This window comes from Apodemus sylvaticus, chromosome 21 (genome assembly GCF_947179515.1).
Source record: "Apodemus sylvaticus chromosome 21, mApoSyl1.1, whole genome shotgun sequence".
NCBI lineage: Eukaryota > Metazoa > Chordata > Mammalia > Rodentia > Muridae > Apodemus > Apodemus sylvaticus.
In genome coordinates this window covers 24,166,828-24,190,647 of record NC_067492.1, presented here as the reverse complement: position 1 = coordinate 24,190,647, position 23,820 = coordinate 24,166,828, and the positions used below count along the sequence as shown (strand labels likewise).

The 23,820-nt window shown below is 51.1% G+C and overlaps 2 protein-coding genes across 2 annotated transcripts in view; one reads left to right on the top strand and one right to left on the bottom strand.

Moving 5' to 3' along the window:
- The first annotated feature begins 530 nt into the window (after window positions 1-530).
- Plekhg4 (pleckstrin homology and RhoGEF domain containing G4) lies at window positions 531-9,048 on the top strand. Its single transcript, XM_052167305.1, is given in 24 exon segments — window positions 531-572; window positions 1,460-1,531; window positions 1,534-1,616; window positions 2,198-2,583; window positions 2,743-2,838; window positions 2,914-3,037; window positions 3,140-3,233; window positions 3,312-3,386; window positions 3,466-3,582; window positions 3,750-3,848; window positions 3,937-4,085; window positions 4,247-4,385; window positions 4,481-4,597; window positions 5,037-5,219; window positions 5,425-5,927; window positions 5,996-6,242; window positions 6,724-6,813; window positions 6,891-7,112; window positions 7,203-7,373; window positions 7,452-7,629; window positions 8,015-8,131; window positions 8,252-8,488; window positions 8,572-8,687; window positions 9,010-9,048. Coding segments are annotated over 24 exon segments (3,696 nt in total).
- A 430-nt stretch (window positions 9,049-9,478) lies between these two features.
- The window catches only part of Kctd19 (potassium channel tetramerization domain containing 19), a 33,438-nt gene continuing 19,096 nt past the window's right edge, over window positions 9,479-23,820 (bottom strand). Inside the window, exons 3-17 of the mRNA XM_052167304.1 lie at window positions 22,602-22,752; window positions 21,558-21,749; window positions 20,117-20,248; window positions 19,853-19,921; window positions 18,296-18,506; window positions 16,582-16,742; window positions 15,342-15,445; window positions 14,755-14,897; window positions 14,484-14,567; window positions 14,084-14,198; window positions 13,064-13,691; window positions 11,689-11,880; window positions 11,382-11,536; window positions 11,103-11,204; window positions 9,479-9,714 (exon numbers count right to left, since the gene is read on the bottom strand). Coding sequence (XP_052023264.1) covers window positions 9,601-9,714; window positions 11,103-11,204; window positions 11,382-11,536; window positions 11,689-11,880; window positions 13,064-13,691; window positions 14,084-14,198; window positions 14,484-14,567; window positions 14,755-14,897; window positions 15,342-15,445; window positions 16,582-16,742; window positions 18,296-18,506; window positions 19,853-19,921; window positions 20,117-20,248; window positions 21,558-21,749; window positions 22,602-22,752 — 2,553 coding nt within the window. The 3' untranslated portion in view covers window positions 9,479-9,600. The remainder of the gene's footprint in view (window positions 9,715-11,102; window positions 11,205-11,381; window positions 11,537-11,688; window positions 11,881-13,063; window positions 13,692-14,083; window positions 14,199-14,483; window positions 14,568-14,754; window positions 14,898-15,341; window positions 15,446-16,581; window positions 16,743-18,295; window positions 18,507-19,852; window positions 19,922-20,116; window positions 20,249-21,557; window positions 21,750-22,601; window positions 22,753-23,820) is intronic.

Sequence of the window (23,820 nt, the reverse complement as noted above, 5' to 3'; positions counted from 1 at the left end):
GTGGGGGCCACGAGCCTTTTTCTGGTTACATAGCTAGCTTTTTTCTTTTCTTTCTTTTCTTTCTTTCTTTCTTTTCTTTCTTTCTATTTTTTGTTTTTTGTTTTTTTGTTTTTGTTTGTTTTTTCGAGACAGGGTTTCTCTGTGTAGTCCTGGTTGTCCTGGAACTCACTCTGTAGAGCAGGCTGGCCTTAAACTCAGAAATCCGCCTGCCTCTGCCTCCCAAGTGCTGGGATTACAGGCTTGCGCCACCACCGCCCGGCCTGGCTAGCCTTTTTCTTATGATCCTCCCGCAAATTCAAAAGAGTGCTAGGCCAGGCCCACTTGTCCCAAAAGGATTTCAGGCCTCAGAGCTGCGGGCTGGTAGGGATCTACCAGCCTCCCGGAGTCTTTCATCAGTTCAAGATCCCCCAACTAAGGGCGAAATGGGAAGGCGGGGCACGAACACAGATATCTGATACATCAGGTCTTCCCTGATCCATCTGGCCACCCCAGGAGAAAAGAATGACTTTCTTGTCTTACAGGAGAGGAAGATGAGGTGCAAAGAGAAAAGGGTCCCTGGATCACCCCACAAGAGGTGAGTGATGGAACCAGATCCCAGCTGGTCTCTGGATCCAGGGTACCAGCTTTCTTAGCCATGCTTTTCTGCGAATGGGGAAAGAGAAGTCAGGGAATCTAACAAAATGGAGGGTTTGAGCCTTATGTATTTTGGTAGGCTTTGGTCAGTTCCCACCCAGAGACCCTCTACACCTTCCGGTTCAACAAGTCATGGGATTACACAATCTATTTCTTGAAATTTTGTCTTTTTGTTGTTTGCTGTTTGTTTGTTTGTTTGTTTTATTAAACCTGGGGGCTCATACAAGTCAGGCAAGGACTCTGCCACTGAGTTACACCTCATAGCCCATCCAACCTGTTTTGTAGTGGATGTGCCTGGGAACCTTACATTCAGGCTACAGAGGAGTGGTCCCTCCCTCTATCCGTGAAGATCATCCACACGCTGCTGCCTGGGCCTAGGGAGTCTCTCTGGGGACCGTCCCTAATTATGGACTCACTTGGGGGGGGAGGTGTCAGATCTGGGGACCACGAGCTCCGAGTGGTCCCCGTCTTGTACAGGGGAGCTGGGCAGGTATTCCCATGTCACTCCCATGTCGTCATCAGGAGGCTGGTGAGGAGCCTTGCCCTCCTCCTACAAGGGGGTCCGTCCTTTGCTTTGTGCAAGAGCCTTCTTTCCATCTGTCAGCGCCGCGGCTCACTCACCCTTTCCAGACAGTCCCAGCTCTGAGCACAGTGAGCACAGTGGAATGAGTGTTGCCGGGGTCGGCAGAATGAGAAGTCGAGGGAGGGAGGGCCCGCCAAGTCTCCGAGGCGCTGAGAGTAGGAACCCACAGGCTAGCCGGCGGGGATGCTCAGGGCAGGGGGCGGTACTCGCTGTCCCCGCCCTCCTCTGTACCCTTCGGCTCTCCGCGCGTGGCCTTCTGGATGACCCTGTGATTCGGTCCTCCAGCCGCTAGAGGGCGCCGCGTCCACTGCGGCCTTGCGGCCTTGCGGCCCTTCGAGCCACCAGAAGGTGGCGCCCTTGGATTCTGGGCGGCCTCGCGGTACCCATCGTCGAGGCTGTGGTGCGTGTGTTCTTCGTTAGTTCGAGGGCTCTGGCGGCATAGTCTCCCGGCTTCCCCACGGCGCGTCCCGGGGGTGTGTGTGAGTGTGAGGGTGACCCGGCCGGGAGGGGCCGGGAGCACTGGGACAGGCGCCTAGGCCAGGGCCTGGCTGGGTGGGCTAGAGCGGCGGCAGCGGCGTGAGCCTGCTAAGCCTGGCGTGAAGGTGTGTCCAAAGGTATGGCCGCTCGGTAGAGGTTCGTGGAAGCGTAAGCCGGCCTTAGACCCAAAGAAGAGTCTGTATCTTCCCTCGCCAGGCTGGACGACGTTAGCAGCAATGCTTCCTGGGACCTGGTACCCAGCCTAGCACGGCCTACTGCCTGGTGCTCCCGGCTGGCCTGCCTGCGGAGTCTTGCACCACCATCTTCAAACTAGTTCCTGGATGAGCTGAAGTCTCCTTTCACATCAAGGCCCAACCCATTACCCACGTGTCCAGAGCAGACCCACTCTTACCAGGGAGTTATGGAAGGGCCTCTTGAGTGTGGGGATGTATCCCCTGACTCCCAGGGCCATGCTGCAGATGGGAAACGGTTTGCTGTGTGCAGTTTCAGGAACCCCCGGAAGGAGGAGGAACCTGTTCTCCAGATACAGGCTATGGACCCAAGACCTTCGAGACCAGCAGTAGGGGCGACCCAAGGCATAGGGCTTCAGGAAGATTCCTTGTCCAAGGAGCCTCAATCACTTCCAGATCAAAGGGCTGCAGATGGGTCAGGGGGCTACCAGAAGAGCACATTAGAAGCCCCCCCAGCCCAGTCGGAGGAGTCAGCCTTCTCTGCAATGGAAAACCTCTTGTGTCCTGGGTCCTCTTACCTCAACCTGACACAGGGTGAAAATGACCATCAAGGCAAGATAGGGGACCCAGACCCAGGCAGAGCGCAGCCAGCTGGCTTTAGCCCTTTATCAGAGACATCATCAAAGCTACTGGAGGCAGGTAAGGGAGACTGGGGCGTGTGGGGAGGAGAGGGGGGCTATCTGGAGGTGGGCGTTGAGAGTTGGAAGGTTTCTGACCCTGCTCAGTGAAGCCCTAGACCATGGAGGGTTTCTGTGGGCAAATGGCCAGATTCAGACCCAAGCCATTTCTCTTCTCAAGACCCTAATGGATCCAGCTTCCCTAAGCCTGCTGACTGCCTCCTAGCTCGAGACCTCACCTGGGAGCTACTGGCCAGTGGCATGGCTACCTTACCAGGTAGTTAGGAGGACTTAGATGAGGTGGAGGAAGGGTGACTTGATTAGGTCAGTATTCATTCTCTCTTCTCCACAGGGACACGGGATGCAGAAGGCCGAGCAGTGCTGCTTCTGTGTGCCCACAGTCCAGCATGGCTTCATCCCGGGTGTGCTAGCCATGAGCTGCTGAGTCTTTTGTTCTACCTGCGAGGCATCCCCAGGTTTGAGGGAGAAACTTGGAATGGGGAGGGGAGGGTGCTGAGACTGGGCCACGAAGTACTATGATCTGTGAATCGGGCATTAAAACCAAACTCACCATTTAGGCCTGAAGTGCAGGCTCTGGGACTGACCGTACTAGTCGATGCCCGGATCTGCTCCCCGAGCTCCTCCCTCACCTGGGGCCTCAGCCAGCTACAAGTGAGTAGAGGATCGTGGCTCCTTCGCGTTTGTTTTCTGCATAGTCAAGGGGTAGGTCCGAACTTTGATTCCTTGCAGGAAGCATCCCCAGGAGCTGTACAACAAGTGCTGCTAGTTGGGAAGATGCCAGAGGCCATGCCTGTCGGGCTTCAGGTACCAAGCCAGGCTGGCTAGGATGGAAGTGGGGAATCTTTGTCCACGTGCTCCTGCATCATGGTGCCTTCTTCTGCAGCTGAAGCAGCTGCATTCTCATCAGAGCCTACTGACCCACATTCCTAACGTGGAGCTGCCTACTTCACTAGGAGGAGGCCTGTCTTACTGTCACCAGGCCTGGCTGGATTTCCGGATGGTCAGTGCACCAGGTGGGGGTGGAAGGGCGTGGTTATACAGGTAACCTGGATCTGTTGGGGAGCCTTTCCTGGGTCAGTTTGAACAGGATGACACTGGCTGCGGGAGTGTAGATCCCAGAGGCTGGGAGCATCCCTGTATGTTGGTCATGCTTTTATCCGTTCACAGCGGCTCGAAGCCCTACAGCAGAGCTGCCAGATGGTTTGTGCCCTGCTTCAGGGGGTCATTGACAGCATGAAGGCTATGCGACAACCCATGGAGTCTGGAGTGAGTGTCCCTCCCAAATCTCCTTGAGTGTCCTTTGACTTCCTCTCTCCCTCCCATGTCAACCAATGCCTGTTACTCCCGATTATAGGAAGTTGGTCAGCTGCTACAGCAGACACAGTCCCTCATGCAGCAGGTACTAGATTCACCACAGTTGTCATGGTTACAAAGCCAGGGAAGCCTGGAACTGGCATGGTTGAAGCAAGGGATGCCACGGGTGACCCTGAGCCCTGATTACAGGTAAGTACAAGCCCCGCTATCAGAACTTAGCCAGCTCAGCCTCCTGGATTTGTGTCAGCACTCAGCTGGCTGTCTCAGCGCTTGCTAGGTTTGAGTCCCTGCATTAAGAGTGGAGAAACGGGACTGTCAGAGCACAAGACAAGATTGTGTGCTTTTCGCAGGTCTGCAGTACACCAGGCTGATGAGCTGTATGGCCAAGTGGATGAACTATTGCATCAGCTGACCCTGAAGAGCAACCAGCGAATCCAGGCCCTCGAGCTCCTCCAGGCGCTGGAAGCCCAGGAGGGTGCGCTGCACCAGGTAGAGCTCCTGTCCAGACCGCGTCCTGCCTTTGGTCATAGCTGTAGCTCCATCACAGCAGCTGCCTTTGCGTGTCTCCACTTGTGTCCACACAGATTGAAGTGTGGTTACAGGAGGTGGGCTGGCCAGGAATGGAAGAACCAGGGGAGCCCTCGCTGGACACGCTGCTCCAGGCCCAAGGCCCTTTTCAAGAGCTGGACCAGGTTGCCCAGGTATGTTTGGTTATTTGCTCGTTCTGCAGGGTCTGGGCCACCTTGCCAGGGTCTAGGGCGAGGGCTTGAGTGAAGGCAAACAATCCTTTCTCTCCTGGAGGTTACCAGTCAGCAGAGATCAGCTGCAAAAAAGCTTTCATGGTCATATGTATTTGCACACAAAGACGAGAACTCTGGAAAGAAGCAGCACGGAAGTCAAATGTAGGCTCTTTCGGGGAAAAATGAGTTAGGGATGGGGAGACAAAGCTGGGAAATGGTATGTTCAAAACTCCTTGTGGCAGAAAGTCAGGTGTGGTGATGCATGCGGTTAGCCCCAGCACTCCAGAAGCAGAGGCAGGAGGATTGCTATACCAGGGCTATGTAAGCGATGATGTGTGGATGCCAGAGGGAGGATCTGAGTCTGGGCTGCTCAGCAGCTGAGTTGAGTTTGTCTCTCCAGGAACAGGTCAAGCTAGGGGAGAAGTTACTACAGCCATTGGTTGGCTGGGAGGCTGCTGACCTGGGGCGCCCTGGAAAGCGCTTTCTGGCCCTGAGATCCCAGCTGATGGAATTTTCCAGAGCTTTGGCCCAGCGGCGCCAGCGGTTGGCAGATGCTGAGCAGCTGTCTCAGTTCTTCAAGCAGGTGGCTGAGGAGGTCCTACCTATCCTGGCTTTGCCCAAGCTCTCCCACAGTCGCAACCTGCTTGGCTTGCTTATCCTCTTGCTTTGTCTGATCCCAAGCTCAGTGTCCCCAGACCAGCCAGCGGGCGGGACAAGGGAGCAGAGCAGAAGGGACTGCAGGCTTGCTAGGGCCCTGCTTTTATGTCTCTGTGGCCTTGGTGTTGCAGGCCTCGACGTGGACCGAGGAGGGGCAGCGACTACTGACAGAGCTGGAGCAGGAGCACCCAGAGGTTGTGCTGCAGCGGCTGCAGCTGCACTGGACCAGACACCCTGACTTGCCCCCTGCCCACTTCCGGAAAATGTGGGCTCTGGCCACAGGCCTAGGCTCAGAAGGCATCCGCCAGGAATGTCGCTGGGCCTGGGCACAGTGCCAGGACACCTGGCTGGCTCTGGATCAGAAGCGGGAGGTCGCACTGAAGCCACCATCAACGAACAGCACAGCTACTTTGTCTGTCAGGCGGGCTTCTGCTGTACCCACTGTCCCTCCGCTGAGGAAGGCCTACAGCTTTGATCGGAATCTGGGGAAGCATTTTGGAGATGCTTCCAGTCGAGGCCACTGCGCAGCCATCGTTACTGACTGCCACAGGCCTGAGGCCAGGGGAGGTGTCCGGCCCAGGTCATCTCCTTCTGTGCCTCTCTCAGGCAGCTCTGATGTCAGGAGCCCCAACAGGTATAGACAGAAGGCAGGGCAGGGGGCTCTGTGGAGGGTCCTGGGTCCTGACTCCACCTACCTCATAGGCTACAGCTAGTGTTGGCGGAGATGGTGGCCACAGAGCGTGAGTATGTCCGGGCCCTTGACTATACCATACAGAACTACTTCCCTGAATTAGATCGACCTGATGTGCCCCAGGGCCTCCGTGGCCAGCGTGTGCACCTCTTCGGCAACCTTGAAAAGCTTCGGGATTTCCACTACAATTTCTTCCTGCGTGAGCTAGAGGCTTGCACCCGGCACCCACCTCGAGTGGCTCATGCCTTCCTGCGCCATGTAAGTTCCATAGGCCACAGGGACCCTGGAGATTTGGACACATACTTAGTGTCAGGCTCCGTGCACAGAGTGCTGTGAGGAAGGCAGTCCACCACTAGGGTACAGCTAGAGTGAGACTCACAAAAATGTCTGCCTCTTGGGGGGTTTCAAGTTTAAAAGAGGGGATGTTTGAGTAGAGGCCAAATGAGGAGGAGAGAGTGAGTTCTACCACAGAAGAGGTCTCGTGGACATCACGAGCATGGCAGGGTATAGTGAACCCCGTCCCAGACCCCTGGGAGGGGCAGAGCTTAATGTGGAGACCGTCTGTGCAGCCCAGACAGCTCGTGCACAGCATTGCTTCATGCTGGGTCAGCCGCAGAGTGGGATCTGTGGGAGTAGGGCAGATCAGTCACTGGCGTCTTTGTCCTCTTAAGCTAAGAGGTGGGGGTATCTCTGGGGAACCGGTCCTCTGGCACCTGGGCTGAGCTGTGTGTCCTTGCAGAGGGTGCAGTTTGGAATGTATGCACTCTACAGCAAGAATAAACCCCGTTCTGATGCCCTGATGAGCAACTATGGCCACACCTTCTTCAAGGTAGGAGCCTGTGACCATAGGAAGAGCAGGGCATGGGGTGGCACACTCAAAACCGCTTTGTCATCTCCTTCTGGCAGGAGAAGCAGGAAGCGCTGGGAGACCACCTGGACTTGGCTTCCTACCTGCTAAAGCCCATCCAGCGCATGAGCAAGTATGCCCTGCTGCTGCAGGAGCTGGCGAGGGCCTGTGGGGGCCGAGCGCCCGAGCTGGGTGCCCTGCAGGCCGCCCAGAGCCTGGTGCACTTCCAGCTGAGACATGGCAATGACCTGCTGGCCATGGATGCCATCCAGGGCTGTGACGTGAGTCACCGCAGGCCATGTGGGGAAGCACCGTGCATGGGTGCAGAAGCGGGTGGGACAGCTGGGCATCTACGGGCTTCAACTTTGCAGGTTAACCTCAAGGAGCAAGGGCAGTTGGTACGGCAGGATGAGTTCACAGTGCGGGCTGGGCACCACAAAGCCTGTCGGCGTGTTTTCCTGTTTGAGGAGCTGCTGCTCTTCAGCAAGCCTCGCCGTGGGCCTGCGGGTGTTGACATATTCACCTACAAGCGTTCCTTCAAAGTAAGCCTACGCTACCCTGAGCTCTGCCCCCAGCCCTGCATCTGTGCCTCACCATGCTCCTTTCCACTGGCTGTGTAGATGGCAGACCTCGGCCTCACCGAGTGCTGTGGGGAAAGCAAACTGCGCTTTGAGATCTGGTTCCGACGTCGCAAGGCCAGGGACCTGTTTGTGCTGCAGGCCTCCGACGTGGCCACCAAACAAGCCTGGACAGCTGATATATCCCGTCTCCTGTGGAGGCAGGCAGTCCATAACAAGGGTGAGTCCCTGTACAAACCCCCAAATACATGTCTTCCTAGGGTTTGAGGGCCTTGCATACTCTCTGGGGAGAGAGTGAGGCCCCCTAGAGTGTATCAGCCAGAGACTGGGCTGGGTCTAGGGACTTGGAAAAGCTTGGGAAGAGGAGAGCTGCAGCAGCAGCAGACAGTACAGGGAAAGAACATAACTTTTCCTCTCAATATCAGAAGTCCTATGCCCTAAAAGGGTCATTATGATTCCTTTCCCTGGGGTGGCTGGGGGGAGAGGAGTCTGTACCACAAAGGATCATGCATAGAGTGGTTAATTTCTGGGAAATTAACTAATAGATTAGGAAAGTTTATAGATACAGCTCAGGGGGCCTCGCATATGCCTTCTTCTCTACTCAGAGGTGCGCATGGCTGAGATGGCATCCATGGGTGTGGGGAGCAGAGCCTTCTGGGACATTGCCCCCAGTGAGGAAGCTATCAGTGACCGCAACATCAACTATGTGCTCAAGAGAAGAGGTAGGAGGCGTCCTGCAGAGGGCGGGAGTGAGGAGGCCACGGCCCTCCATTACCACTGGCCTGTGCTCCCCAGCTGCCTCGGGCCAGACTGGGCTCTCATCTGTCCTCTTTCTTATACAGACGTTCGCTCTAGGGCCTCCATTGCCGTGACCCCATTTGACTACGATAACCCCTATCTGGGTGCCTTGGACTCCCTTCCTGGAGACCGCGCCTCTGGCTCTGTCCTGGGCTCTCTCAGTCTGCACCTGTACAGAGATCCAGCTCTGATGGGTGCTCACTGGGCCTTGTATCCACCCAACTTCCCAGAGGAAGCATCACTAGACGCCGAGGCGGACTTGGGCAGCCAGCCTTCTTTGAGTATGTGTGGGCTCACTCAGGCGGGAGGCAGGGCTCAGGTCTGGGTCTCCCCCGCTGACCACTCACCCAGTCTCCCTCTTTAGCTCCTGAGGACTCAGAGGTCTCATCCCAGTGCCCATCAGCCAGTGGCTCTAGTGGTTCTGACAGCAGCTGTGTGTCAGGGCAGACAGTGAGCAGAGGCCTCGAGGACTTGTCCTGTGTGAGTGCTATCTTGCCTTATGCCCACCAGCCCTTCCCTTAACTACCCTGGGCTATAGCTGCCTTTTCTTTAGGGGAGTGGGAATGGGTGGGTCAGAGCCATTCCCCAGAGGACTCCAATCCACCTAGAATCAGAGAAGCAAAACATTGACTTTGCTTGACTTGGCTCCATAGGTTTGAGTCCGGCTTGAAGATGAACAGCACTCAGTAACTCCAAGGAACTTGGCACCTCTGAGTCTGCCACAACCAGGGCACGGCTGGCTCTTGGGCCACCGCCCCCCCAATAGGAACATCCCGTTGATTACCCTTTCTGATGTCTGTAGCCATCACCCGCTGCCCAGGGCCTCTCCAAGGGCACCTAGCTGCAGAGACTGGATGAGCACCTTGATCTGAAGTTCCTAGGACCCCTGTCCCCTCTCCAGCCACTACCCCAACTGTGAGTTAAGGACATGTTGGGGCAGAGGGGAGTATTCCAAACTCCAGGCTGGTAGAGTACTGTGGAGCTCTCAGGAGTCATGACGGCACGTGGATTCCCAGCAGCTGCTCCTCAGCCCTTGAGTGATGCTAATCTCTCCCAGCGCAGGGCCTAGCCTGCCCCATAGCCCCCTCATTCCTGGATTCCTTGGCACCCCATGCGAGCCTCTTGTTTCTGGACTACCTGGTCATTTTGACGTGATGCTTTTTGAACAGCTGTCAGTTAGAGTTGTCTACAGGTCTCACTGGCAGTGACTCTGTTTTGTCAGAGAAGGAGTCTAGGCATTTGTCTTGTAGTTTACTTTTTTATTTGTTTATAATAAAAAATAAAGTGATTTGTATCATTGGCTGGGCAAGTGCATTCTGGGGGTTTCCACAGAAATGAATCTTGGGCAACTGGTCTATGGTGATCGTCTGTGGGGCCAACATGTCTGGGTACTCTAGCCCTCTTGTAAATACTTGCCCAGGACTGAGTAAGAGACAGACCTAGACAGTCCCCTCTGGATGAGCAGGTCCACGCAACGGCCATATTTTCTGGCGAAAGGCAGTGTGAGCTGCAAGGAAAGGCCTCTTATCCCTGATTTCTAGGCCAGTCCCCTATTCTAGCTCTGTGTGAGGGGTGCTCCCTTATCTAGGTAAGGGGAAGGAGGAGAACCTCTGGCACTCTAGGGCTCAGTTCCACACTAAAGCATCTCACAGGGCTCAGAACTGAGCACAATGACAGTGAAAATGCGCTTCCTGATGCTCATAGCCACTTTCTAGACATAGATGCTGACTTTATGAATAACACCCAAACTAGAGAGCTAACCGTAATTGGGTAATCATGTGTTTAAGGTGAATGACATTATCATGATGTACTTGATTATAAAAGGCCAGGTTACTGAGAAGTTTGCTAAATCACACACAATTCTGAAATTATTCTGGAGAATCAGAAAAGAAAAAAAGTAAAACCTTAATTGGTCTACAAAATGAGTTCAAGGCTGAGCAGGCGGCTTGGCCTCATCGCATCTCAGACTCAAAGGGAGGAGGGCTGGGACATGAGTGCCTGCCTGGACTTCATGATGCTCAGGGTTCAGTACCATGTACAGCAAAACCAAAATAAATTGGGGAAGATTTCTCAAGCCTTAACCATTCTTTTGCCCTTATTGAACGTTTTTTTTTTTTCTTTACAAAAATTTTTTTTTAGTATGGTAGTGTAGGCCATTTCAGCACTGGGAGGCGGGGCAGGCAGATCTCTGTGAGTTTGAGGCCAGTCATAATGAGTTCTAAGACAGCCAGGGATACATAGGGAGATGCTATCTCATCACCTCCTCCCTCCAAACCCTTGAAACCCCCTCAAAAATGCTTTCAGAAGATGCTTTAGGGACTGGGAAGATGGCTCTGTGGTTAAGAGTGCTTTGTTGCTCTAGCAGAGAACCTGGGTTTGGTTTCCAGCATCCCTATGGGGGCTAACAACTATTTATAACTCCAGTTTCCAAGGTCTAACACCCTTTTCTGGCCTCTGACACATGGTGTGCAAACATTCATACAGGCAAAACACCCATACACATAAATTGAAAGTAAATCCTAAAAATGCTCTGAAGGAACTTAAGTATAAAAAAACATGGTGTCATCATCGCTCAGTAGGGGAACTAGCTATTACTGGCTGTACAGGCCTAATTCCATTTCATGTGTTTGAGTCCTTCCCAAGTATGACCAGGGTTGTTAGTGGTGAAGGCATAGTTGGTGTCATAGTATTTAGAGGAAAACTATAAAAATAGGTTTCCCAAATGTTTTCTTTTGACTAGTCTTGATTGGTTAATTTCATCCATCTACCTCCATGGGACCAGGGACCACTGAGTTAGCTGGCTAGCTTTCTAGATGACAGCACTGGCCTGGCACAACAGTACCCCTGTGAGTCATTCAGAGTTGCCATGCCCTGTACAGAGCAGGCAGGCCTCACCTCCACCCAGCTGTACAGACGCTCCTGAGTGTGCCGGTCGTCCTTGAAGCCAGCGATGGCCAGCAAATCCACCACAAACTGCTTGGGGCTGATGCTCAGCGTCTGTCAGGAGAGCCTAGAGTCAGGCAGGGCCTTGACCAGCTCCCAGATTCTGCCTTTTCAGCTACTCTTCTGTCCCCGGCTTCTTCCCCTCATCCTCTTGTTTTATACAACTTACCACAAGGGCCAAAGGGATATGTGGAGGAGGAGGAGGGTTTCCCCAAGGCCTGTTATACATACCCACAGCCGGTAGGCCAGCGACACCACCTTGGCTGTGATAGCTTTGGGATCCTTTTGTCTGATGGAATCCAAGATGATGTCGGTCAGGAAGCGGTGACATTTCTGTGCATAAAACATCTCTTCCCAGGACATAGAGAAGCTCAGGAAAGTCACTTCTGTGAAGAAGAAGAAAGAGTAGATATGACTAAAGCTGCCCACAGAGAAGGCCTTAGAGATAACCACGGGGCAGGAAGAAAGGTAGAGCTCTCTAGGGACAGCCACTCGTAATACCCTGGGTGTGGGCTGTGCATCTCAAGCAAAGCCTCACCTCGAGGCTGGGGGCTGGCTGTGAGTGGTGTGTGCTTGATGTTATCCATCTGGGTGGTGTAGATAATGCTGTCTTCAAAGAACATGCAAGAGCCGTCACTACCCACCACAGGGGGGTGAGTCACTTTGAGGATGGCCCCCGGGTTGTCTATCCCATTAACATTAGGCAGAGGCTGCTCAGGAGCAGGGCTTTCTGTGGAAAGAGAGAAAGAGTTTCCTTAGGCTCGAGAGCCCAGGCTCAGTGCAAGCACAGAGGAGTCTCCTGGTGACCGATCTGTACATTCATTCACAACTCCCAGGATCCTCCCACTTCTTGGAAGGGGTACCCTGGCCTCGCCACTTCACTGTCTTGGCACTGTTGCAAGCCCAATTCTAAGATTCAGAACTCAAGTTAGGACTAGCATGAAATATGACCAGCAAAAGTCCAGTGGAAGACTTGAAAGCTAAAAAGTGAGCAGACCTTTCTAGACAGCCTTTCACATTTGTCTACTATGGAAAAATGTGTTGTCCTAGAGTGTGACAGGCCAACTTAAGCCTCACAGAGTCCAAGAGGGCACCTCTCAGCAGGACCAAGGCTACTAGAAGGGAAGCAGAGAAAATAACCTAACAGGACACTTCTCAGCAAACTTCCTTGGGTTTCCTGCCACTGTTAGCCAAACTATCCTCAGCTCAGTCCCGACAGACCCTCCTGAAAGGTCTTTAGTATTTCCCATGCCCTGCGCGCCTTTCCCACAGGTCTGTTTTCTTCTGTCACCCACTTTGACTAAAGGCCTATCGCTTGCTCACAGCCGCCCTTGGCTTGCCCAGCCTCTCGGCAGTGCCTCTACCTCCCTGCCTTCCTCCATTTCTCAGTCTCCTTCGCCCAGCCTGGAATGCATCTGCACCACTGATGCTTTGCCTCCTATGACCACACTTCTTCAGAAACACACACCTGATCATGTGTACCCTTTAAAGGATCCTCTAGGCCTTGTTCATCCATATAAAGGCCAGAACAGTGCACCACATTCTGAACTTGGCCCCTAAGACCCGGCCTGAGGCCTCCTGGCTTCAGTGTGATTTCTATGACGTATGCCCTGTGCTTCCACAGACACCCCAAATGTTCTCCCCGCCTGCGGACTCCCAGGGGCTGGCCTCTTTCTTGCTCATATTTCTGAGGTTCTCTCCTACAATGCTCATCACGTCACCTCACATGACCTCCTGGCTCCTCAAGTCAACAAGTCAGTGAGCCACTCATCTCTGTGCCTGCTGCCTGGACAGAGCTGGTATCTGTGTAGGAAGTTCTGGCCCCTGCTCTGTCATTAACTCTCGATGGTCTTAGCCTGGAGATCAGTTTTCTGTTGAAATGAGGCTTGGGTCAAGGATGGGGCAAGACTCACCTCTCTCCTTGGGCCTCTGCTTGCCCCAGTCCTTCAGGGTGACGGCTCTTTTTGTGGGGAAGTACGGCTTAAAGGTTGCCTCTGGTCCCTTGTCTTTCACTCCAGCTCCAGGTCCAGCCTGGGGACCAGTTTCCTTCTCGGAGGTTATAGAATGAGCTTTCCAGGCAGCGGAGGTGCCAGGTTGGGAAGCAGCCTCGCTTCCTGAGGGGACATGCAGGCTAGCCTCCTCCAAAGAGCTGCCCCTGGAGGTTGTCAGTGGCTGGAATTCCCACTGTTTACAGTTGACCATGTCCCATTCCCTTACCAAAGATATGAGTTTTTGCATGGGGGTGACAGGGGGGTCTTTGGCATCAGATTTCTGTGTGAGGTTTATAGTGGTGCACTTCTTCTTGGGGGGACTCTCAGAGTGACCTCCCCAGTGTCTGGGGTTGGTACATAAGCCAGAACAGTGTGAGTATGTGCTGGGATTGCCCCCCCTCTTGGCATTTCTGCATAGGGAGACCTGGATTGTCCGGGTATACTGCTCAGCCTCTTCCATCTGGCTGGACCTGGTCAGGTTCCCTTTGACCTTGTTCCATGGAGTCCTGTCACTGCATTCTTGGAAGTCCACAGGCATGCAGGCTGTGGTCTGCGGAGGGAGGGGCACAGTAGCTGTGGGTCTGTTGGACATTATCAAAGTCTTCCCAAGACCCAATAAACTGGGCTTTTAAGACAGCCTGTTCACTCAGATCAGAACAATGTTATCCCCTGAGAAGGGCATCATAAGTTTACTCAGTCTAAGAGGGAGTCATAACAGCCCAGGCAACTTTTATATTTCAAAAGGAGAGATTGTTACTCCGGGCCACAAGTAGCTAGCACACTCCTACGCCTCCTCAAGATTCAGAAATTAGTTCTTGTACTAGTAACACATGTGGGTCCTGTTCTTTTACTACATCAGTCCCTCAGGAGCTGGGCCTGCCCCTTGAAGCCTGTGGTGGTAACTGTTAAGAACAACACCAAGCAAAGAAAACTGGGCCTTACTTCCTTGGCATCTCTACTGAACTCTACCATCGGCCCTGTCCCTTCAGTCACCACATGCAGCTTCCTAATGGGAAAAGCTTCTTCATTTTCAGATTCTTTTTCCTGAGTCCATGACCTATAGAGACCAAGAGGGATTGGTTAGTGAGAGGAAGCTTCCGTCGGCACATCAGTTAATTGGTCAGGCCTGTCCATTGGCTGGGAATTAGTAATTACAGACGGTGGAAGGAAGCGGGCCCTTAAGGGGTTTTGCATAGGACACTGGCTCATCTTGAGCCCATTTTACCAATTTCCTCCCCCAACTATGAGGAGAGCAGGTCTCCCTGGCATATGGAAACATCTGTAAGAGGAGTTTATCAAGGTCCAAATTGCTAATATGGAATCCAGAGTGAAGTCTGCTTACTTGTATGCCTCACATTGTGCCAGGGCTTCTGAGAGGGCTGGAATATGATATTCCTCCACCTCCTGGCAGAAGAGAGGCCATTCCCTGCAAATGACAAGGAGATGGTAAACTGGGGGGGGGGAGGGGACACAAGCCTCTAAAGAAGCGGCCTTGAACAATAACACCCTTATCGAAAATAGGACCTCCTCCCAAAAGGCTACCACCAAGGGTTCTCTTTGCTACAGAGAGTTAGCCTTAGTGTTTTATAATCTGATTTCCTGGGTTAGCTTACTTAAATTCTGATGGTAAAAAGAGTTTTCCAAGTCTCAAGAAGTTGAGAATGTGTCGGAACATTTGGCCATCGCCGTGAATGAGCAAGGTCTGTCCATAGGTGATCCAGTATACTCTCTGAGTGTTGGATAGCAGTTCTGGGTACTAGAGGAAGGGGTTAGACATCAGAATCGGTCCCATGGTCTTGGGCTTTAGTAAGGAGCAGGTCTGGAGATTTCTCTCTCCCTGAATGTTGACATTCAGGTAAACAACGTAGAGAACATCTAAGGGGGAGTGCATTCATTGCCTGTGCTTCAACTTCTGGTTCTCCCCCCCCCCACCCCCAGCCTTTGGAACTTAACCCCACCTCCTTCTTGGCCCCCAGAGCCAGCCTCTTCTCTACCCACATTCCTGAGGCCTTCCAGACATGCTGCTCATCACATTTCTACCTACAGATCAGAGCATTCGTGGCCAGGGAGCTAGGAAAAGGGTCTCATGCTGGACAGCACGGGAAGCTGTATGAAGGTTGTGCGACAAGTCCCACAAGTCCCAAGGATGCTCAGGCGGGGAAGCCAGAGCAGGAGGATGACTGGGCGTAGCGGTCTGTACCTTCATCAGGGTCTGCAGGGTGGTGGCATACCAATAGCTTCCCACATAGAGCTTGATGATCTGCTGTGGTGAGTATATCGTGACCTCGGCTGCCCACTCCTCATCTATGGAAGCGACAAGAGGGAGCACACGGTATGACCAGTAGGGTGCTTTGGTCAGTAATGCTTACACAGTAAGACTCCATCCTCTCTAAACTCATATTGTCTTGCCTCTCTAAGAAACAACAACCCTGGGCTCAGGCTGTCCCTGCTGTTGGCATGCTTCCAGGAGAGCAAGATGGACGGCTGTCCTGGGTGAGGAGGGACGAACCCTGGAGTACTAATTGCAAAGGCCCTGTTCTTTCTTCACTTGACCCGGCTTTCTCAAGCCGGGCAGGTTGCTGCTCCTGCCCGTCTACACTGCCGGCCCCCTCGGGTCCGTGGCTGCTAATGTCCTACGTGTGCAGCTTTTCATGCGTCCACTCAGTACAGAGCTAGGCGTCCCTCCTTCGTACAGGATTAGACTGTGAGCTCCAGGAGACAGAAGCCGGACCGAGTTGCTCACTTTAATGCTCGAGAGTCCTGGGCATGCTCAATAAATGTTAAGTGTTGCTGAGAGATAGTAAAATAGCTTAAAACTTTACATGAAAACTTGTTAATAAGAATTTACTAACTAGCTGGGCATGGTGACACACACTAATCCCAGCACTTGGGTAGGTCTTTGTGAGTTCAAGGCTAGTTTGGTCTACACAGTGGGTTCCAGGACAGCCAGGACTACAGAGAGAGATCCTGTATCAAAAAATTATTAACTTGTGAAAATAACACTGGATTTGGACTCACTTAAGACTCTAGTTTGACCACTGTGTATTTTTTTTTAATTTAAACAAACTCTTCTTTGTACCTCTGCTCCATTCTAAATGGGTCTATGGACCATTTCTCCTTGCCTAGCATGAGAGAGAGAGATGGCAGCTCATGTTAGCTCCTGGGACTAGTGCAGGAATGCTTTCGGGGATCCGTGCAGACCCCAAGGCAGCATCCGTGTCTGTAACTTTGAGATATACTGTGGAACTGGAGGTGAGGAGAGGGCACGTAATGAGAAAGTTTCCCCTTAGAAAGAGGACTACATTTTCTTTCCCTTTCACTTACACCTCTTGTCCTGACCATCCTCCCCTTCCCTGTCCTGTCTACAGAGCCTCCATTGATCCTAATTTCAAACACAGAGATGTCACTGTGTCTGAGAAGACAGTAAAGCAACAATGTACTGAGCACATCCATGGGCGGCATAGTCCTCGGCTCCAGGTGAGTCTTCAGGGCCACTTTCATCGGCTCATAGGTGATGTCCCTCTTGTCCAGGAAGGCACAGAGCTCATACACCTCGGAGATGGTCTCAGTCAGGGGCAGTCGGCAAGTGCCCAGCCAGTTCCTGCCCAGAGGAAAGCCTGTTATAAAGCACCTTAGTACTCTACCTTAAAGGAGTCTGGCCTGCTAACCTCCATGACCGGAGTGTCTCATCAAAGCACTGGATCAAATGTGGCACCAGAAGAATCATTTCTTTGATTTAACTTGGTGATTTAAAAGATTTTTTTCAAAGATTTATTTTTACGTATGTGAGTACACTATCAATCTCTTCAGACACACCAGAAGGGGACATCAGATCCTGTTACAGATGGTTGTGAGCCACCATGTGGTTGAGATTTGAACTCAGGACCTCTGGAAGAGCAGTCAGTGCTCTTAACACTGTGCTATCTCTCCAGCCCCAATTTGGTGACTTCTTTTTTGTTTGTTTGGTTGGTTGGTTTTGTTCTTCAAGACAAGGTCTCTCTCTCTCTATAGCCCTAGCTGTCCAGGAATTTGTTCTGTAGACCAGGCTGGCCTCAAACTCACAGAGATCTGCCTGCTGGGATTAAAGGCATGTGCCACCAAGCCTGGCTTAACTTCGTGATTCTTGAAGGAGAATAAGCCTGGGGAGGCACAAGCTCGCCTCTTCAGACCTAATTCATCAAAACCAACCAAAGTTACTCATTTCAAACCTTGGAAGCCTGAGCTAGGCCTTTAAAAATCCAGATACTTGGGGGCTAGAGAGACGACTCAGCAGTTAAGAGCACTGACTGCTCTTCCTAGAGGTCCTGAGTTCAAATCCCAGCAACCACATGATGGCTCACAACCATCTGTAATGGGATCTGATATCCATTTCTGGTGTGTCTGAAGACAGCTACAGTGCACTCATATATAATAAAGAAATAAATCTTTACAAAAATAAAATAAAACCCAGCCACTTCCTCCCTGTCTTCTTATATAAGTATCTGCTTGAGATCGTTCATCCATGGTATGGCTGTCTATTATGACTTTGAGAGATTACTAACATCCTTCATAACCTAGAAAGAGTCTAAGGTGCCTTCTGTGACATTTTAAGTAGCTATGTCTGGGAGAGATGGATGATGGTATACGCCTAAGGGCTCCAAAATTACACAATTTGGCACTAATGAATTTCGTGGCCCTGACAGAGCAGTTCCCTTTTAACCTTCTGTAGAAATGTAAAGCAATCCACGCCCTGGCAGGAGAAGGGACATGCTGAGCTCATTCCTCAAGGAACCATGTCCTCTGGGAAGCCTGCCCTGCTTTGTTCTCAGGCGGTCACTTTGGGCTCTGGAAAGCCTCCCAAGACTGGAGGGAAGCTTTGTGAAGAGGTTTGCTTGAGGAATCCAGACTCTGAAGATACGACAGTGGCCTGGGAGGCTCAGACCTAGCATAGGGGAAACGAATAGCAGAAAACAGGAAAAGGAGACCGCTGGAAGCTTTTGAGTCATGGAGAGCTTTATAAATTGTCCTAGCCTGCTCCTCAGAGACCCAAACCTGGTGGTGATGGTGGTGGAAGAGGTAAAACAGCGAGGTATCCCAAAGACACTTTCCCCTTTAGGTTGCTTCCCAAGATGGGCAGAGCCCAGACGATAGTGCCCTGAGGGACTGGGGACTTGCCTGACGTGCTGGAAAAGGACCCCGTTCCCTGTGATATACAGTCTGCTTCCATCCAGTGTGCTCTCAATGCGCAGCTGTCCCAGGGCAGAGTCTGGGTACTTGACCAGCAGACCCAGGGCCATCATGTACAGTGGTTTCACAGACTCCAGACTGGCTGTGCGACCCCCCTTGCCAGGACTTAGAGGTGGACAGGAGGTCCGGGAACAGCCTCCTGTGTTGGAGAGGAAGAGATGACTCCTAGATCTTTGATCATCCCTGAATTGGACCACATGAGTACTCCTGCTACCCCATGTTAGGATTTATGTGGTAAGATGGAAGTTGTTTGCTTGCGCAATCCAAATTTGATCACCTTAACATTGGGTATAACTTGGTGTACACACATTAAGTTTAGAGGGCAAAACTCATGGGAGGTGACACAGTAGGAGCCAGGGGACAAGCTTCTAGATTTTCAAACAATTATTTTGAAATAGGGTCTCAATATATACACCAGGCTGTCTTCAAATTTGTGATTCTCTTGCCTCTGTCTCCCAAGTGCTGGGATTACAGGTGTGTACGACCATACCCCTTGGCATCCTGCTGAACGGTTTTCATGGATCATCTCCACTCTTGAGAGCAGCCCTACTAGTGGTCTACAGACAAATGAACTATGTTCTGTCCTGTCTGAAATTGTGGTTTAGGGCAAAGTACCAGTAACTTCAGAGTTATGCAGGGCTGGGGTCTGAGCTTTGTCATAGTCAAAGGCCTATGAAAGACATTTACCTTGGTTACATGCTTTGTAGAAGGTTAATACCTCACAGATGTGAGAGAAACCTGTCTACAAACATGCTACCATCTTTTCATCAAATGTGAGGTGCAGTGACCACTCTACCCATGTCATAACCCCCATGCTTTCTGAGGAAAGGCGCTGAACTCACACTCTTAGTAAACTAAAGGTCTTGGAACAGGTTCCTGAGATTTGCTTCAAAAGATCACTACCCCCTCCCCAACCCCAGGACAGGAAGGGCATTCCATTTGCCTGGGAAAAGGCTGAGCCTCATTCCATGGGACAACCAAACAACCAGGCCAAACTTCACGTGTGTAGGATAAGTCTTCACTTCTGTGGCTGTGGTGGTGGTGGCAGCCCTGTTATTTGAGAAGGTTCAACACATTCTCAAAATACCATCTGCCCTGGCTTGATGTCACCAGCTTCCTGAAGCACATGTGGTGGTGACCACGGATGTGCAGTAGCTGGTGACTGAGCTGATGACAAGCAAATCAAAACTGTGAAGTAGGAACAGCTGTCACGAGGCAAGGCCAGGAGCATAAGGTCTGACCTGGACAAGGGTCAGGAATGTTGGGAACAGAAGGCAGGGAATGGGAAATGAGGTGGAGAGGGGGAGGGGAAACTGGGCAGGAAGTAACTGGAACACTGGTAGGAAGTGGGCCCTTCATTTCATTTCCTTGTTAGGGGTTCCCAGAAGAGGAAAGATGGGGGTGGATGCTCAGGGTTTCCACAGAGGAACAGATAGCACAAGTCTAGGAAGCTTGTCCTCAGGACATTCCTTCCTCGTTTCTCACCCAAGCTAGGCTCCTCCTGCTCCAGGCTAAGCAGGCTTCCCTTCGGCCCTGGCAATGCTGGTTGCAACGCTGAGTAGAGAGGACACGCAGGGTTTTAAGCCAAATTCCTTTTATCAGATTCTAAGTCAGTCACTGTACCTGCTTCTCACTACCACCCAAATCTAAAATGGCTGTAAGGGGAGATGGTTTGCTCTTGGCTTCTGTAGCTCGAGCCCAGATAGTTCTAGAACACCCAGGGGAGGCTAAGGTTCCCAGGCAACATACCCATATTCATGCGGTACAGCCGTACAGCTTCTGTAAGCTCAGGGATTTCCAGAATTTCTACTTCTGCTTCTAACACATCTATGTTGGAGAAGTTATCTGGTAGTAAAATCTTGTGTGAGCGTAGAAAATTCACTTGAAAAGCAGAAAGAAACAACATGAGTTAACAAAACATATTCATGACTAATCTGTGTCCTGGCAGACTCTTCATCTTACGTCAGGCGCTCCTAGTTCTGAAACAATTGCTAAACATACCTCATTAGTAGGTTTGTTCTGGGGTGGTGCTTTTCAGAGACCCCACTTTGTTTTCCTGTGTCTGAGTCTATGGGTGTGGCCTCCCCTGGCCTGGCCTGGCATGCCCTCTCTGTGAACTTAAAAGACCCTGAGACTTACCCTAAGAGACTTGACCCAAGAGCAAGTCATTCCAAAAGAGGGAGTTGTCTTGTTAGAGAGGAGAGGCCTGGTTGAGCCTGGGCTGCAGGAGGCACCTACAGCTTGTCTCTGCTGGATTGCAGTATGGGAAGAAGAGACGGAACCAGCACTAAGTTCCCAAGAGAATCAACTCAGAGATGCAGGAACACAGCACAGACAACTTCCTAGGTGATTCTGAATCTGAATAGCTGGGACCTCAAGCATTTGGCCCCTGATATAACTTGGGGTTTATGGTCGTGTTCATCTGGGTTCTGGTTATCTAGATAACAGAGAGGCCATTCAGCTCACAGGCCAGCAAAGCTAGTCCTGGGGCAATGTGAGAAGGGAGGCTCCCTTCCGGGAAGGATGTGAGATCTCATCCCTCCTCAGCTCAGGCTGCCAGTTCTGCATGATTCTGGGAAGACTGCCATTATTAACCCCCTTTCTTTACACTCCAAATGTAATGGAAAAGAAAGCAGATAGTGTCTTTGAAACAACACTATTTCCTTGCTGTATGTTGAAATTAGCTGAGGCCTAGCTAGAGACATAAGCGAAGGATGAGACATAACCAGAGTTCAGCTCAGTCCTCTGCCCTTATCATCAACTCCATGATCCTTATCACTGCTCTAGGGAGTTTCAGTGCCCCTTTATGGCTAGACTGTCACAAAGGAAATAGGAGCTAAGCTATCTCTGAGCTGGGCTGTGCATGGCGGTATATGCCTTTAATCCCAGCACTCAAGAGGCAGAGGCAGGTGGATTTCTGTGTGTTTGAGGTGAGCCTGTTCTACATAGCAAGTTCCAGGACAGGCAGGACTACATAGAGAGACCATGTTTCAAAAACCAAACCAAACCAAAAAAGCTCTGAGCTAAGAGAGAGCCTCATGCTGGACTCTGCTTGCCTCCTGGAGGATCATCATGCTCCTACAGCCTCTGTTCAGAGAAGGGCCTCAGGGCGTAAGCAACAAATGGGCCTAGTGAGGTGTGGGTCCAGGTGTGGGATGAGTAGATGACCACTGCTAGACAGAGCAATCACCAATGAAGCGAAACTCGCTGCACTCGCACTCGATCAGGGCCACCGTTTCAGCCAGCCACAGCAGGTTGTCTTCAGTCACTAGGCTTGGGTACTTGGCCACCAAGTCGAGGGGTAAGAAGCAGTAATGCACTTCCTCTTCTGTGTCCAACAGCGGAGTGTCCATGAGCCCCAAAGGAGCTTTGTCATGCAGACCTGGAAGAGAAGATACAGAAGGCGCCATCACCTCCCTGAGGACTGCGGATGTTCCCTCTGACCCAGAGGACCACTCAGAGGACAGTCTCTGCCACACACTTCCTTCCCCCATTTCTCTTTTCAGATGTGTATTTAGGGGTATGAGGAAGTTCTGGGAAGCTAAGTGTCAAAAGATCCTTTTTTTCTACAGTCAGTAAAAGGACACTGAATGATATATCTTGGCTTATGTATCCAGTCACTATATCCAGTTACTCATGTCTCTTATTTAAGATTTATCTATATGTATGAGTATTTTGCCTGTATGTGTATGTTCACCATGTAGAGGCCAGATAAGGACATCAGATTCTCTGGAGTTAGTTATGAGCAGCCATGTTTTCGCTAGGTCCTCAACATAAGCAGCTAGTGTCCTTAACTTCTGAGTCATCTCTCTAGCTCCTCCATTAATTAAACTAAGTACTGCGAACTGCAGATTAGAAACCCATTAATAATCATGGGCTTCTGATGTTCCATCATAGGCCAGCTATGCTGCAAGGGATGTAGAAGCCAGAGGCCACTGAGTTTCTTTGGGTAGTGGCCTGGAGGTGAGTAGAAACGTTGATGGGGCCCTAACTTCCGGGAGAGATTGAAAGATACCACATTGCCTAAAAGAAGACTAAATGCAGCAGGATGTACTGGAGCAGGAGGCTGAGTCCCATGGCAAGCAGCCGTGGGGGGGGGGGGGGGCTGGATCAAAAGAGACAGACGGACGAGCTCAACTCAGAGCTAGCTCAGATGGAGGTCAAGGTCGGTTAGGACGAGGAGAGGGAGAGTCGAAGCTGGTAGCTTCAGGGTGTGGGCCTGCCCAGGCTGTACCTGTGAAGGCGGGGCTTTTTATTGGGAACTCCGAGGGCTTGCTGATGCACTTCCATGTTCGCCAGTAGTTCAGGGATGCTCTCTCTGCAACAGGAATGTCGGCAGGCCGCACGCGGAGGTGGTGTTTCCCTTCTTTCAGATTATCTAGGGTCTGTCCCATAAAGAAGAGTGTCGCCTTGAAAATCTAAACCCCATAACCAACTTTTTTTTTTACACTGACTACTCAGAAAAATATTATGTGACTTGCTTTGGGACAGTATTTTAAAACTCAATTAATCTCAAAATGCAATATGGCAAGGTAATAATTAAAAATCTCAATGATTTTTTTTCTGAGTTTGAAGTTGTTTTCTTCTAATTTTATATCAAGTAACAGGAGTTTTTCCTTGAAAAAAATCTATGGAGTTTTTTGTTTTGTTTTGTTTGGAAACAGGGCTTCATGCTGCACAGGCTGACTCAAACTCATAGACTAGCTGACTAGCTAAGGGTAGGGGTAGGGTGACTTTGAACCCTTTTATTTTGAAACCTCTGATGCTGCTGCCTTCATCTCCCTTTTTTTTTTTGGTTTTTGGTTTTTGGTTTTGTGGAGACAGGGTTTCTCTGTATAGCCTTGGCTGTCCTGGAACTCACTCTGTAGACCAGGTTGGCCGCGAATGCCTTCATCTTCTAAGCACTGAGATTACAGTGTTTCCCACTATGCTCAGCTAAAGACTAATTTCTGTTTAGTCATTTGAAATTTGATATAATTAAAAATCTCAATGATTATTTTTTTCTGAGTTTGAAGCATTTTTTTCTTCTATTTTTATGTCAAAATTATGCTCAAAAGGCCTGCTTTTTTATGATTGGTGTGATTTTTTTTTTCATCACATATCTTCATCCCTGTTCTGGGAAGTAGTCTAACAGTGAGGTGAGCTGGTGTGAGGGTTGAGTGGAGTGAGGCTGGGCCCCAGGGCAGAGGTGGGTTACTGACGGTCTTCATCCCACCCTTACCCAGGGATCCATTCTCCTTCTCCAGTCCTGCAGAGAACAAATTATACTATGAGACCAAAACGTTCTGATGTTCTGTTCTCACTCTAGAAGATAGTATTTCCCTAATAAACTGCTGGACACAACAGGGCCAAGTGATCCTTTATAGGTCATACATAATGATCAGCTTTCTCCTCTAAGAACCTTGTTGTGATCAGAAAGCCAACAATTCGAAAGCAAACAAACAATAAAACAA